General features: G+C 44.3%; 1 protein-coding gene across 1 annotated transcript; it reads left to right on the top strand.

Moving 5' to 3' along the window:
* The first annotated feature begins 3,089 nt into the window (after nt 1-3,089).
* LOC120670617 (ent-kaurene oxidase 2-like) lies at nt 3,090-8,088 on the top strand. Its single transcript, XM_039950762.1, has 8 exons — nt 3,090-3,408; nt 5,436-5,596; nt 6,077-6,238; nt 6,345-6,485; nt 6,651-6,905; nt 7,009-7,167; nt 7,265-7,459; nt 7,569-8,088. Exons 1-8 carry the CDS (start codon nt 3,279-3,281, stop codon nt 7,884-7,886), a joined length of 1,521 nt encoding a protein of 506 aa, XP_039806696.1. The 5' UTR covers nt 3,090-3,278; the 3' UTR covers nt 7,887-8,088.
* Nucleotides 8,089-13,939: the final 5,851 nt, after the last annotated feature.

Raw genomic sequence — 13,939 nt, 5'->3', positions numbered from 1 at the left:
CTAACCAGAACAAATCATGTAATCAAACAACTCCTAGAACAAGATTGAATTACACAGGTTAGACCAGAGTATAAAAGAAACTCAAACTTTAACAGTAGGTCTAAAAAGGGATAAAATATCTACTGTGAATTTTTCAGGATTTATTATGCACATAAATAAATAGGAGAAAATAAACAAGACATACATCAGCTCATAAAGATTAATTTTTAGATCCTGTTCTAGTCATGAAGTGGGGCTCAAACTCCATGGACAAGCTAAACTATGCAAAAAGAACACTCAGAAATATTTTCATGATTTATTATCAACATAAACTATTTATCATAATTAATATCTACTAAACAAGCATTAAATCAAATAAATAGCTACACAAATCCAAAAATATTGAAACTTGGACAGTAGTGCTAATTTAGTATTGGAAATACGCAGAAAAAGTTTCATACATATATCTAAGTCATAACATCCAGAAATAAAAAGCAAATTATTTTACTAGATCTAGCCAAGACTAGGGTTTCATCTAGTTACAAATGTCAACTGGTGCTCAAATTTTTACACAACACTAAGCATGCCATTTATTACCTACCAGCCAAAAATCACCTATAGATTCTAAGTAGAACTCCTAGAACAATTATAGTCTTTGAAATATAATCTTTTTCCTAGATTAAAATACAGACAGAAAATAAACATGTGCATGTAATTAAAGTTGTAGATCTGGTTGCAAGGATTCCAAAACAATTGGATTTGAATTTTTCTGATTTTTCTACGAATTTCTAGGAATTTTCAAAGTTTGCTGTTTTGAGTTTATGGCGTTTTTGCATTTGGCCCCCAGGACTTTTGGCTTCTTCTCTGGGGAGACCCCTGGCCGCAAAACAGAGGAGCAAGGGCGGCGCCATTTCCTGCACACAGGGTCACCGGCGGCGGGGGATTCGTAGGGGAAAAGAGAGAGGGGAACACGAGCTACCTTTGGAGGGGCTTGGAGCTCGCAGACGTGGGCTGTGGTGGCCTTGCCGCGGAGAGGGGCGGCCGGCGGCGGACTGGTCCGCGGCGGCGGTGTTCCCGGCGGGGAAAGGAGGGGGTGGCCGGGTGTAGGAGGTTCTGGGCGGCGAGGTGGAGCTATCTAGGGGGTCGGTTGAGCGCGAAGAAGGGCGGAAGGGTGAGCTCCGCGGCGACCTAGGGAGGGGCGGCGCTAATGGTGGCGGCGCTGGCCGTTCTCAGCAAAGGGGCGCGCGGAACTCGGCTCACGGGCTCAGGAGCGACGAAGAGAAGGTCGGAGACATCTCTGAGCATAGAGGGGAGGGTCTGGGCGAGTCAGGCGAGGGGGAGGGCGAGGTGTGGTCGACCGGGTCGTCACGGCGTCGCCGTGGCGGTTCGGCGGCCATCCTCGGCGAGCGCGCCGTGGATTGCGACGCGTGGCGAGGACGAGAAGCTACGGGAGAAGCCGAGGGGGGAGCGGACTGGGGGCGCGGCGAGGGAGCGGCGCGTGGCCGGGAAACGGCGCGCGGCCGTCAGCTCTGCTCGGTCGGGCAGGAATAGGGGAGGGGAGAGGGAAAAAATGAGAGAGAGAGAGAGAAAGAGAGTTGATTGATTCAAAAATCAAAATTTTCTCAAAAAATCCTTTTGAAACTTAGAAAACTTCGAATACGAAAGTTGTAGAGAAATAAAAAAAACCTACCACTTTTATTTCAGGAAAATGTTTAACCGAGCAAAGGTTTAAAAGTTATTTTAAATTTCCGGAAACTATAATTCAAACAACTTATCATTTCATGTGATTTTTATCCTTTGTGCCCCTAGAGTTCAACTGGACAATTACAAATCTTTTCATGGTGAACATGTCTATTCATTTTCATAAGCCTACTTGCTTTGGTTTGAAAGTTATTTGAGGTTCCTGACCTATGCACAAAAACACATATACACGCATACATACTCATGCATTTGTTTCGATGTTTCTTGGTTAAGGTACAAGATTTGGTGCTAATGACCCTGGTTTAGCTAATGAAACACCTGGGGTGTTATAATTTTATTATTTCTTTTGACCCGATTCAAATCCGACCCAATCCGACGATAATGAGGTCTAGGACAGACTTGTTCACAGTGGAAGAGACTTTTCACTTCTGGTACGGAGTGACTGGATTTGAACCAATCTTTTTATAGAATTTTGATGAAACTTTTTTCATAGGTAAGACTGTTTAGGATTTCCTTCATAGCCCCGGCAACTTGTGTGGGAGATTCGGCATTGAGTGCATCTCTACTATTTTTAAAATAAACAATACATTCTTGATCCGTCAATTGAAATCATAATCGGAACCCGAATATATCAATCGGAATCCTAATCGGGATCAGAACAAATGAATCGAAATCCCGGTCGGAAACCGGATAATCAATAACTTGCATTGCGCGGTCACGCCATAGCCTGTGCATAAGGTGAAAAAGAGGATAAAGTTGCTAGTCTCATATAAACCCACGCATCCGTAGCAAAGCACGAGCATTGTACTAGTCTTACAAAAAGAAAATAAAATTGTAGCTTTACACAAAACACTTCATATGTTCCAATTATAGATTATTTATTTTTCTGGACACATACTTTTTGTTAAATATCTATATATAGTATATGCCTAAATGCATAGTTAAACTTATGTACCCAGAAAAATTAAAATATTTTATAATTTAGCAAAAGCTAATGGTCTGTTTGGGTGAGCTAAAGTTGAGTGTTATTTTAGCACGTGTATGAGTGACAATATGTGCTAAATTTTTTAAATCTTGATTAAAAATTTAGCCCACTCTATTAGCATACCCGTTTGGATAAGCTACTGCCAAAGCTCGGCATTTTTATCTATTAGCACTTAAAAACAAATGAAAGATATATTAAAAACAATTAATTTTTATCTATTAGCACTTGAATACAAATGGAAGATATATTAAAAACAATTATACTGTACGTTTACGACATGACCATTTTATAGTGAGATGGCAACGAGTGAAGTATTTCCGAAAAAAAAAACGAGTGAAAGTAGTGAGCCAGCCATGTCGCAGTTCTTGGAGGTCCGGCGGCCTGCAATCACAAGTCCGATCCGGTTGTCGCATCGATCGCGTGTCTGCTCACTTTTCCCTTCCTCCCCACGCGGGGCGGCCACGTCTCCCTCGCTCCCGCCGCCGTCGTCGTCCCGCGCCTTTTCTTTGCCTATAAAGCGGGCCCGTCGCACCGCGCTCCGCTGTCGTGTGTCATCTTCAGTCCCCACTCCCCACTCCGCCGCGCTCCCCATTCCACATCCGGCCCCCCACGCATGGAGTCCCTGGTGGCGGCGCTCCCCACGGGCAGCGCGGCGGCGGCGGCGGCCGTCGGCGGGCTGCTGACGGCCGCCGCGCTCGCCGGGAGGGCTGGCGCCAAGAACAACCGCTCCACCGCGCCCCCAGGTCAGTCAGCCGACGGTGATCCCCCGCTCTCTAGTCTGGTTAATGCTTCTCCGGGGTCCCCGATCGCGTCCTGCTCCCTCACCCGCCCGGTTCCTTCTCGGCGCCGTTCATCCGTGGGGGTGACGGACGATTTCTAGAAGAAATTCCTTCGGCGTCTCGCGCAACCGAGCCCACTTTCTTTGTGCGTGCGAATAAATCCTTCCTGCCTGCGTTTCTTATCGTGGATTCTAATGCTGCTAGAAAAGAAATGTGTGATTTTGATGTCGTGTGCAGTGTATCTGGGCCACGACCGAATCAGCATTTTGGGCGTGCCTGAGGATAGTTTTAAGGTAGAGCTGTACTACTAACTTCTATGCCTAATTCTGTCCATTAGTGCCATCTGTATCTGAACCAAGTACTCGCCGTCCGTCCCGACCTCGTGTTCCGGCAGATTCTTTGTCTGACAATTAGAGATAATCTAAGAAATTGCAGGCGGTGTCGGGTTTAAAAGGAAAACCTCATAACTCATGACTCACTCAAGCATGAAGATGAGAGTTGGCAACCAAAGAGAGAGAGCCTCCAGACGTCTGTGACAAGAGATGGTATGGAATAGGGATAGCTCCAACTCCGCCGCCCTGCCCACCAAGCACCCCATGGTCCCGATGCATGGACACTGAACAATAGGGTGTGTATTTAAGCAAGGAAAGTGCTTTCTGAGCTCTCACAAAGAAAGCTGCACGAATGATAAGGAGCAAACAGTGCGTATTAGTGGCGGAATATATTCACTGAATCTGGCACTTTATGGCAGGACAGATAAGCATCAGCTATGATCTTGTTCAGCCTTTGCTACTTTATGGCAGAACAAATCATCAATTCTGATCTTGCTTGGCTGTTTATAGCTCTGACCTTCCACCAACTGACAAGCAACAAGTCAAGTGATGTATGTTTCTTCCTGACAGTTATGCAAGCAGTCGGCAGCCTTGCGATTTCCTACAGATCTTCCAAAAAAAAAGATTTCCATTTGGAGTGTCATATGGACTTTTAATATTTGTTCCTGCAAATATGTTGCTTGAAAAATTGATTTTTAATAATCTTAAAAAAAGGATAAACTGCTGAAAATGATCAGTCCCAAGCACATTCTTACATTTCAGTACCTTCTTAACCATTGTTGCCCAATGCACTGTCGCTCTCACAAAGAAAGCTGCATGTACAATAACGTGCAAACATTATGTAGTTAGTTGCAGAGACAATATGTTCACTAGATTTGCTACATGATCACCGAATACATAAAGAACGATTATGATCTAGAGCTGTTCATATCTCAGACCTTCCACCAACTGAAGCAGCAATTCTACTGATCTATTTTTCTTCCTGACAGTTATGCAAGCAGTCAGCAGTCTGGAGGATTCTATGTGCATTTTGACAGGGACTTCTGATATTTTATCCCTATGCAACAGCACTTACTGTAGCCTTGATTTTGCTTTTGGTTAAAAGGGTGAATGTTCTGAAATTCTGATCGTGCAATGCGGAAAAGGAGCATCCAGAAACTTTAGTACCTTTTTGAAATGGTTGCTCATGAAACAACTTTAGACAAGTTTTTTTGATGTGTTATGTTCCCTGGTTTTGCAGGTTTCTATTTCAATTTATCAACTGTCCAGAAACTGAAATTAAAGTATTTTGGAAAAACCTCAATATGGAGTTTTTAAATAGAACTAAGTAAATATTTTTACATCTTACCATAGTATTTCGTTGAAGTATAAGATAACTGAATAACGCTACCAAAGTCCAGGAATCTTCATGAATACACAAATAATTTATTCTTGTGACTTGATATTGTATGGGAAAACTATATTTGGGCAATCATGTGCTTAGTGCCACGAAGCAACTCAAGAATGACCAAGCCTTAGTTTACCAGGTTTAGCATTTACTGAACCTATTCTCTTATCATCTACTACAGCTTCATGACGAAACAGGGGTATTTCAAATTTTCAGTCTATGTCAGAACAAAAGGACTAAACCCTCAAGATCTTCCATTTCTTTCCATGCAGCTGTTCCTGGTTTACCAATTGTTGGCAATCTTCTTCAGTTGAAAGAAAAGAAACCCCACCAAACCTTTACAAAATGGGCTGAAATTTATGGGCCAATTTACACTATAAAGACAGGTGCTTCTTCTGCTGTTGTGCTCAATTCAACTGAAGTAGCCAAGGAGGTTAGTTGGAAGTTGTGTGTTTTCATCTTTTTAGTTCTGTTACACACATCTTTGTGAGTTATTGCGATACATTATTTTCCTGAGATTCAGGGAATTCGTGGCAAATGGACCTTTTGTGGTGTTACCATGATCGTTGCATCAGAAACTCTACGTTTTCAATTCTTGCCCTTCTAGTGTTTTTCCTTTCAATTTGACTTTCTAATGGTGATCTTAAAGCAAATATTTATAAGAGTTCTGTTCGCATCCTAAGATCATAGTTTAAAAGCTGAACTGATATTATTCCTGCTACAATGTTTCTCATGATGGATATAAGTCCGTCTTTAGTTATCCCTTTTGCTTAAAAGAATTATCAGGATAAAAGTTAAAGCACTATTTAATTTTGAACTCTGTATTAACACAGTTAAACTGAGACACAACTTAGTTTTTTAGGTATTCTATTAACATTCTTTCTTCTCAATGATTATGATTCCGTCTTTATAGGCAATGATTGCAAAATTCTCATCCATATCTACCCGAAAGCTGTCTAAAGCATTGTCAGTGCTCACTCACGACAAAACTATGGTTGCTACAAGTGATTATGGTGACTTCCACAAAATGGTCAAGCGTTATATCATGACAAGCATGCTGGGTACTTCTGGCCAGGTATAGGTAACAATTTAACATCATACGATTCTAAGAAGTGTTCTTGAGTGGCAACCACAATTTTATTAACTGTGGTCTAATAAGATGATGATTGCACAAACTTCAGAAAAAATTCAGGGACACAAGAAACATGATGGTTGATAACATGCTGAGCACTTTCCACACATTGTTAAATGATGATCCAAATGCTCCTTTGAATTTTCGGGAAGTTTTCACGAATGAGTTATTCAGATTATCCCTGATTCAGGTAAGTCTACCTTTAGTGTGGTTACTTATGCTGCTTCATAATTTTTAGTGGCATTCACACATACCTCGGTTAGAACTACCTTCTGTGTACGTATAAGGATGTTAAAACGGTTTGTTTATTAGTATTATATTTCTATAAATTTGAGATTGCCTATTGCAATTTCAGGCTTTAGGTGAGGATGTTAGTTCAGTCTATGTGGAAGAGTTTGGGAAGGATATATCAAAGGAGGAAATCTACCGGGCCACAGTAGTTGACATGATGATGTGTGCAATTGAGGTCGACTGGAGGGATTTCTTCCCATACTTAAGCTGGGTTCCAAATAGGAGTTTTGAAACAAGAGTACTGACTACAGAAGGTAGGCGAACAGCAGTTATGCGAGCCTTGATCAATCAGCAAAAGAAAAGAATTGCACGTGGAGAGGTAACAGAAAGGCATACTTCGACAGTTTGTTTAGAGAGAAAACAGAAATGTTATTCTTGAGTTTGTAAGTCAATAAACTGACTAGGATATTCTCCAATTTCAGACTAGGATATCACATCTAGACTTCCTGCTAGCAGAGAATACACTGAACGATGAACAATTGCTAATGCTTGTGTGGGAGGCAGTTATAGAAGCTGCTGATACTACTTTGGTCACTACTGAGTGGGCCATGTATGAGGTTGCAAAGCACCCAGAAAAACAGGTAAATATTGACACTTGTTTTTCACCTTCCTGAAAGACTTGCAAGTCCTTATACTTCTTTGGTCACGACTGTTAATCACACATCTTTTGCCCATCAGGATCGCCTTTACCAGGAAATCCAAGAGGTCTGCGGTAATGAGATGGTTACAGAGGATCACCTGCCACAGTTGCCGTACTTGAATGCGGTGTTCCATGAGACCCTGAGGAGGCATTCTCCAGTTCCTCTAGTGCCTCCAAGATATGTCCATGAGAATACTAAATTGGCTGGCTATGTTGTTCCAGCTGGCACAGAGGTGAGCACAACGATGGCAGCAAGCTAACTGTTGCATATTGCTTCGTTGCATATGTAATGTTGGCCGCTGATATAATAGTTGAGTTCTAACACATTCACAAATATGCTAGATGGTCATCAACCTGTACGGATGCAACATGAACAAGAGCGACTGGGACGAACCCGAGGAATGGAAGCCAGAGAGGTTTCTGGATGGGGGGTTCGAGTCTGCCGACATGTACAAGACCATGGCCTTCGGGGCAGGAAGGAGGGCCTGTGCTGGCAGCTTGCAGGCGTTGAACATCTCGTGCACAGCCATTGCGAGGTTTGTGCAAGAGTTCGCCTGGAGGCTAAAGGAAGGTGACGAGGACAAGGCTGACACCATCCATCTCACAACCAACAGGCTTTACCCGTTGTATGTGTACCTGAAACCTAGAGGAAGGAAATGAGCGTCATTTCTCGGGAGGTTACTGTACTTGTTCAGTAATGTGCTGTTTGTGTATGAAACTTTTGGGATAAAAACTCTGTATGCTGTGGTAGTTTTTTTTTTCTGTGGCACTTAATACTAAGAAGTGTGTACCATGTAGAAGTGGACAAAAACTTGCAGCATATATTAGCGAATATCGATTGCTACAGAGGCCATGTTACCCACTTGCACTGATGTTTGCTTCGTTCGATGAAAGATGTATGCTATGTAGTTACAAATTTAGTTTTTGGTTTCCTACGGGTGCAGAGTAATTGGTTGGCTGAAACATTACTGGTACTGAACATTGTGCATATTTGTTGGAGGACCCCCCCCCCCCCCCCCCCCCCCCCCCCCCCACTAAGGCCTCCTTCAAAGGTTGCAGGTGATATCGCTGGCTCACATGGAGGATAGAAGCAATAAAAGAGGAAGAAAATATGGAGCATTAAACGTAGAACACGGCAGCATAGATAGAAGTTTTTTTGGAAGATGTGCGCGATCAGCGATGGCAGGCTCGCTAGCGCATACTCCCTCCATCCCTAAATAAATGTCACTTTCGCTTTCCGAGAAATAACTTTGATTAATTTTATATAAAAATATATTAACATTTATGATGCATAATTAATATCATTAGATAGATCTTTTAATCTAGTTTTTTAACAAATTTATTTGGAGATGCAAATGTTGCATGCTTTTTTTACAAATCGAGTCAAACTTGTGGCACGCACACCGACAGCGACAGTTAGAAAGGAACAGAGGGAGTAGCTTTTTTGTTCTCTCTCTTCCACGTCGGAAAAAACACTACTGCAGAAACGATTTGTAGGGGCGGGCGAAAATGTATTTTTAGGGCCGGACAGCGTAACCGCCCCTGCTTTTCGCAACTAAAAATGGCGGTTTGCAGGGCAGGTACAAGGGCCGCCTCTGTAAATGCATTTTCAGGGGCAGGTGGGGGGGTCACCCACCCCTACAAATCATTTTCTAGGGGCGGGTGACCCCCGCCCCTACAAATGCGTATCCACGGGCAGGTGGGGGGTCACCTGCCCTAAAAATCGTTTTCCATACTAATCTGAAAATTCGTTTAAATCAAAAAATATAGTAAATAATATCAAAAAAAACTAAAATTTATACCATACACGTATTATTAAGATAGAAGTCCATATTAGGGGCAAAAATTACGTGTCCATACATAACAGAAGTCCATACTAATCCGAAAATTACGTGTCCGTACATTACAGACGCACAGACGGCACGATAAATGATAGAAGCCCATACATTACAATAAACATCACATTCAATCCATACAACTAGCTACTAGTGCTTACTACCACATATCCATACAGAACACAACGAAATAATACAAGCACACCTAGTCCAACGTGAGTCTCACCGCGGCGACTGCGGTGTTGCTCCCTGGGTACGACTGAGGATGGGCACATAGTCGTGGCATCAGGCACAACTTTCTTGAGTGCTTGCCACTTCCAGGGTCTCCTCATCTTTGTAATTATTATTCTTCGGAGCTATAAAAGAGTTGTGTTAGCAAAACGGCAGCTGGACAAGTTCTTAAGTTTTAGTTGGATAGTTGTATACATAAGGATTGGAGTAATAACTGTACCATAGTAATTCTTCATCGTGGTTGGATTCTTCCTGGCCGCCCTCTGCAACGTCCATTGGCTGTGTGTTATCCGATGGTGTGCTCGGTGGTGTCTCCATTACTTCGGTGGAACCAGATCCCCATTTGTCTTGAGGAGGCGAATCTTCTTCTTCAACCAGATCTACATGAGAATGCACATGAGGTAGTGTAGTTTACGGATTGTTTTGGTGCTCAAGTATGTAGATAGGGGTGATGTATAGACAAGTTGAACCATAATTAATTGCAGATGACGTGCTTCATGTCCACCTCCTTGTCCACCTCCTTGTCTAGAAGTCCCCGCACCCTGGTCACCTTGGGGTTGCGGGTACAGTGTGTATCGGAGTGGAAAGTTGCTTGGTGCTGCAGGAAGAGTGACAATTGTTAGAGGGAACAATTTAATATTAATAAAGCAATGGTCTTTTGTAACTGCAGTTACCAGAGATGCTCGTGGCTAACTCGATTGCTTGTGGGTCGCCCGGTGGAAGAACATCAGCACGAATCCAAAGTGGCCACATGCCCAAGTAGAAACCCCTCCTGCATGAACTCTACGGACGGTTACATGTACAACACTAGGTATAGCGTTCCTTGGAGCGAATGTGTTCACCCTGATTGAGAAATCCACTCTCCTCGTATGAATGTCGCGAAGGTTACATATGTTCGCGAAGATTCTAGGTAATATCGTGCGACACTGCAAAAATAGTTGTGGTGGCATTCCATATATGAGAAGACTGAGTGGTACGTTATTTCCTTGTGGTTGTTATTGTCTACCTTGTATCTGGTGCTCTAGTGGAATAGACTCATCCAAGAATAAAGTAGTGGAACCATAGACGGGCGTCCATCCTACGATCGCAAGGAAATGCTTCTCAACTTGGATGTATGGACAACTCAAGATGCGAGTGGCTTCGTCGAATGTTTGGGTTAGCAACACATAATTGCCGAACAAACGTAAGACATTATCTAGCGGAAGCTCTATCCCAGTGTTGTCCAATATCACTCGCAGTAGCTCGGTGTGACTGACAGAATGGAGGACTTCTACTGGAGTATGCGGACATGGAGGAAACTTAGTAATTATTAAGAGGCCCGCAAAAACCTGGGCGTAGGGGTGGTAAAGGGCCTTAATTTTTTACCTAGATAATCTAAGGGCCGGGCCCTAAAAGGATCGGGCTCTAATCTTATTCAATTTTGAGCTAAAAAAATTGAGGGCCAATTAGGATTGTGAAGAGAGCATTAGGGCCATAGCCCATTACCACTCCTACCTGGGCGTGCAAGTTGAACTCTTGTTCTTCAAAGATTATCAAGTGTTGATAGTTGAAATGTGCCATCGGTTGGTCACCTAAGGGTGGGGTGGCGCCACGGCTTGGGGTGACGGCGGGGAGGCGGCGGACACGGAGGGGAGGAGGCGTGCGCGGCGACGGAGGGGGCGGCGAAGGAGGTGGCGGGAGGAGGCCGGGGGTGTGCGCGGCGGCGGAGGAGTTGGCAGGGAGGTGGAGGCCGGGGGAGTGGCGGCGGCGGAGGAGGTGGCGGGGACGAGGCCGGGGGCGTGCGCGGCGGTGGCGGAGGTGGCGGGGACGAGGAGGCTCAGGGAGGGAGCGGCGAGGAGGAGGTGGGCGCGGCGACAAGGACGAGGCGGGCAGCGGGGAGGTGGCAGGGAGGCGCCGGATCTACGTTAGGGCGCGGCGGAGGTGGCGGAGGGAGCAGTGGAGGGGGCGGCGCGGGGGCGGAGGGGGCGGCGTGGAGGTGGCGGGGGGCGGCGAAGGGGGCGGCGGCGGAGGGTGCGGCACGCCGGATCTAAGCTAGGGCGCGGCGGGGGCAGCGGAGGGCGCTGCGGCGGGGGACCGGTGGCGGACGAAGCTGCGGCGGAGGGAGCAGCGGCGGACGGTGCGGCCGGGCGGGGGAGTGGCGGCGGAGGGAGCACCGAAAATTTTGGCAGCCTGCCAGCGTCTTCTCGCGCGCGCCAGGGAAATCTGAAATTTTTTCTAAGTCCTTTGATATTTATAGGAGCTCGATTTGTAGGGGCGGGTGGGCGCATCACCCGCCCCTAAAAATCTATTTATAGAAATCAATTTATTGAGGCGGGTGATGCCCCCGCCCGCCCGTATAAATTTTTGTCTATATATATATATATATTGGACTTGGCTTTTTTTCTTTGTTTTCAGAGAGCTCGAGGATAACCCTTTCCGCCGCCGCTGCCCGACCCGCCCGCCCCCGCCTCCAGCGTCGTCGCCCTCCATGCCCGCAGCCACTTCCACCCGCGCGTTCCCTCCCGCGCCGACCCGCATCGTTCCCTTCGCCCTCCACGCCCGCGTTCACTTCCGCTCGCGCGCCTCCTCCCCCCGCCCTGCTGAACCCACGCCTCCTCCGCCGCCCGTGGTCGTCCTCCTCCGCCGCCTATAGTCGAGCTCCTCTGGCGCCCGTGACCCGGATCTTCAGCTTCGGATTTGAGCTAAGGTGAGATTCTTGATTTATTTTTATTGTTTTTTTCTATATAACATTAGCTAGTTAGTGAAATTAGAAATTTAGTTAGTGAAATTAGATAATTTGTTTGAGAATAAGAAATGTAGTTATTGAAATTAGCTAATTAGTTAGACAATAAGAAATGTTGTTAGTGAAATTAACTAATTAGTTTGCCAATAGGAAATTTAGTTATTGAAATTAGCTAGTAAATTTGAGAATTGAACACATGTTATTTTATGTATGAAATATGCATAATTTTTCTATGTAGGCATATGGCAATTGGTGGATTTGGTGGTGGTGTGCCGCATCAGGATTACTCTTTGCCCCTGGTTCGCACTCCTGGCATCACTTTCAACAGATTCAACAGGGCTAGACCGAGGCGATGTTCTCAACAGAACATTACAGCTCCAAGCATAGTATGACCCATCTTTTGAGTATGATCCTTTTTCGTTCTGATTAATAAGAATGGTTGATACTTATTAATATTTTGTTACCTCTAATGCAGCAGATCGATTATTTTAAAGGGCTTACTGAAGTACTACAATGCCTAGGTGGTACACCTCTACAGGTGGAAACCACAGAACGCCTACAATTCAAGAAAATGACAAGCTCTTTCGAGATACCATTAAGACAAGATCCAGGTACCATGATGCCAATAGTGGCTAGTGGGAAGGAATTACCAGTTCAAATGACTTATGAAAGAACTGCCATAAAAACATGCCTTTTGGAACTTCCGAGCTATGGTAGCTGATTCCAGATTTGTCATGGTTCAAAATCCAAGCACTTCGACGGAATCAACATGATATTGTTAGTCTCTGTGAGAGCCTTTCACGAGATAATCTACATGATATAGTAAGTGAATTTTATTAATTTAAAGAATTATGATAGTTTGTACATGACATAGTATGTGAATTTTGTTAATCAAAGTATTTTGTAATATTTATATTCCATCTCTATTGCAGGATATATTTGGTAACATCTTTGTGGCGATGGAGCAATTGGGTTATTATTCAACTGATGAGGTATCGGTACATACAAGGAAAGGTCTCTACCAGGGTTCTTTTCAAGTTCGAACCACGCCAGATCCTACCGTAGAACCAATGTTCACCATCTACAGCAAAGCACTTCCTCGTAGAAGTGAAGCAAATGACAGCGCACTTATCCATGCATTGATTTTCATTAACGATGCTCTGGGGTACAAGATTGGCGATGTTAAGTATGTTGACTACCTCTTGCTTCGGAATAATATTTGTTAGATGATGTAATGTAGGCATTCAATTCAACTTTTGTTAAATCTTCTATCTCTAAGTGTAGTTTGTGAGTTGTGACTATGTATTGCACACTATTCGTGTAGATGTGAATTTATGTTAAATCTTCGGATGATGAGCCAATGCGTCTCCCAAAACCAATGGTTGGTTTTAATTTGTCGAACGAGTTATGGTTAGTGAACAACAGATTGCTACCTGGACCGGCTGTTGGGCCACCATACTTCTATTATGAGGACGTGCCACTTGTCCCAAAAGGTGTTTGAGGTAAAATATCAAGATTCCTCTTTGATATTGATCTAGAATTTGTAGACTCAAAATACTACTTTGCCGCTGCCAGAAAGAGAGGCTACATACATAACCTGCCACTCGTGAATGGGTCACCTCTAATTCCGATACCTCCAAAGACAATATTTGATGCCTTCCCTCTTACCAAGAAGTGGTGGCCCTCGTGGGATCCAAGACGGCAATTTAACTGCCTTTTATACTTGTGTGGCTAGCGCTAAGTTGTTAGAGAGGATTCGCCTAGCCCTAACAAATTGTGAAGATCCGCCTCCTGTAAGAGTTCAAAATATGTGCTCTCCACAGGATTGGTATTCGCATGAACTATGGCTAATCCACACCATTGAGATCTAAATCAAGTGAGAGACAAAGAGAGCTCCATTGGAGCAAAAAAAACAAACAAAAAAC

This window comes from Panicum virgatum, chromosome 4N (assembly GCF_016808335.1).
Source record: "Panicum virgatum strain AP13 chromosome 4N, P.virgatum_v5, whole genome shotgun sequence".
In the NCBI taxonomy this organism is placed as follows: domain Eukaryota; kingdom Viridiplantae; phylum Streptophyta; class Magnoliopsida; order Poales; family Poaceae; genus Panicum; species Panicum virgatum.
This window is presented reverse-complemented; position numbering and strand designations above follow the sequence as displayed.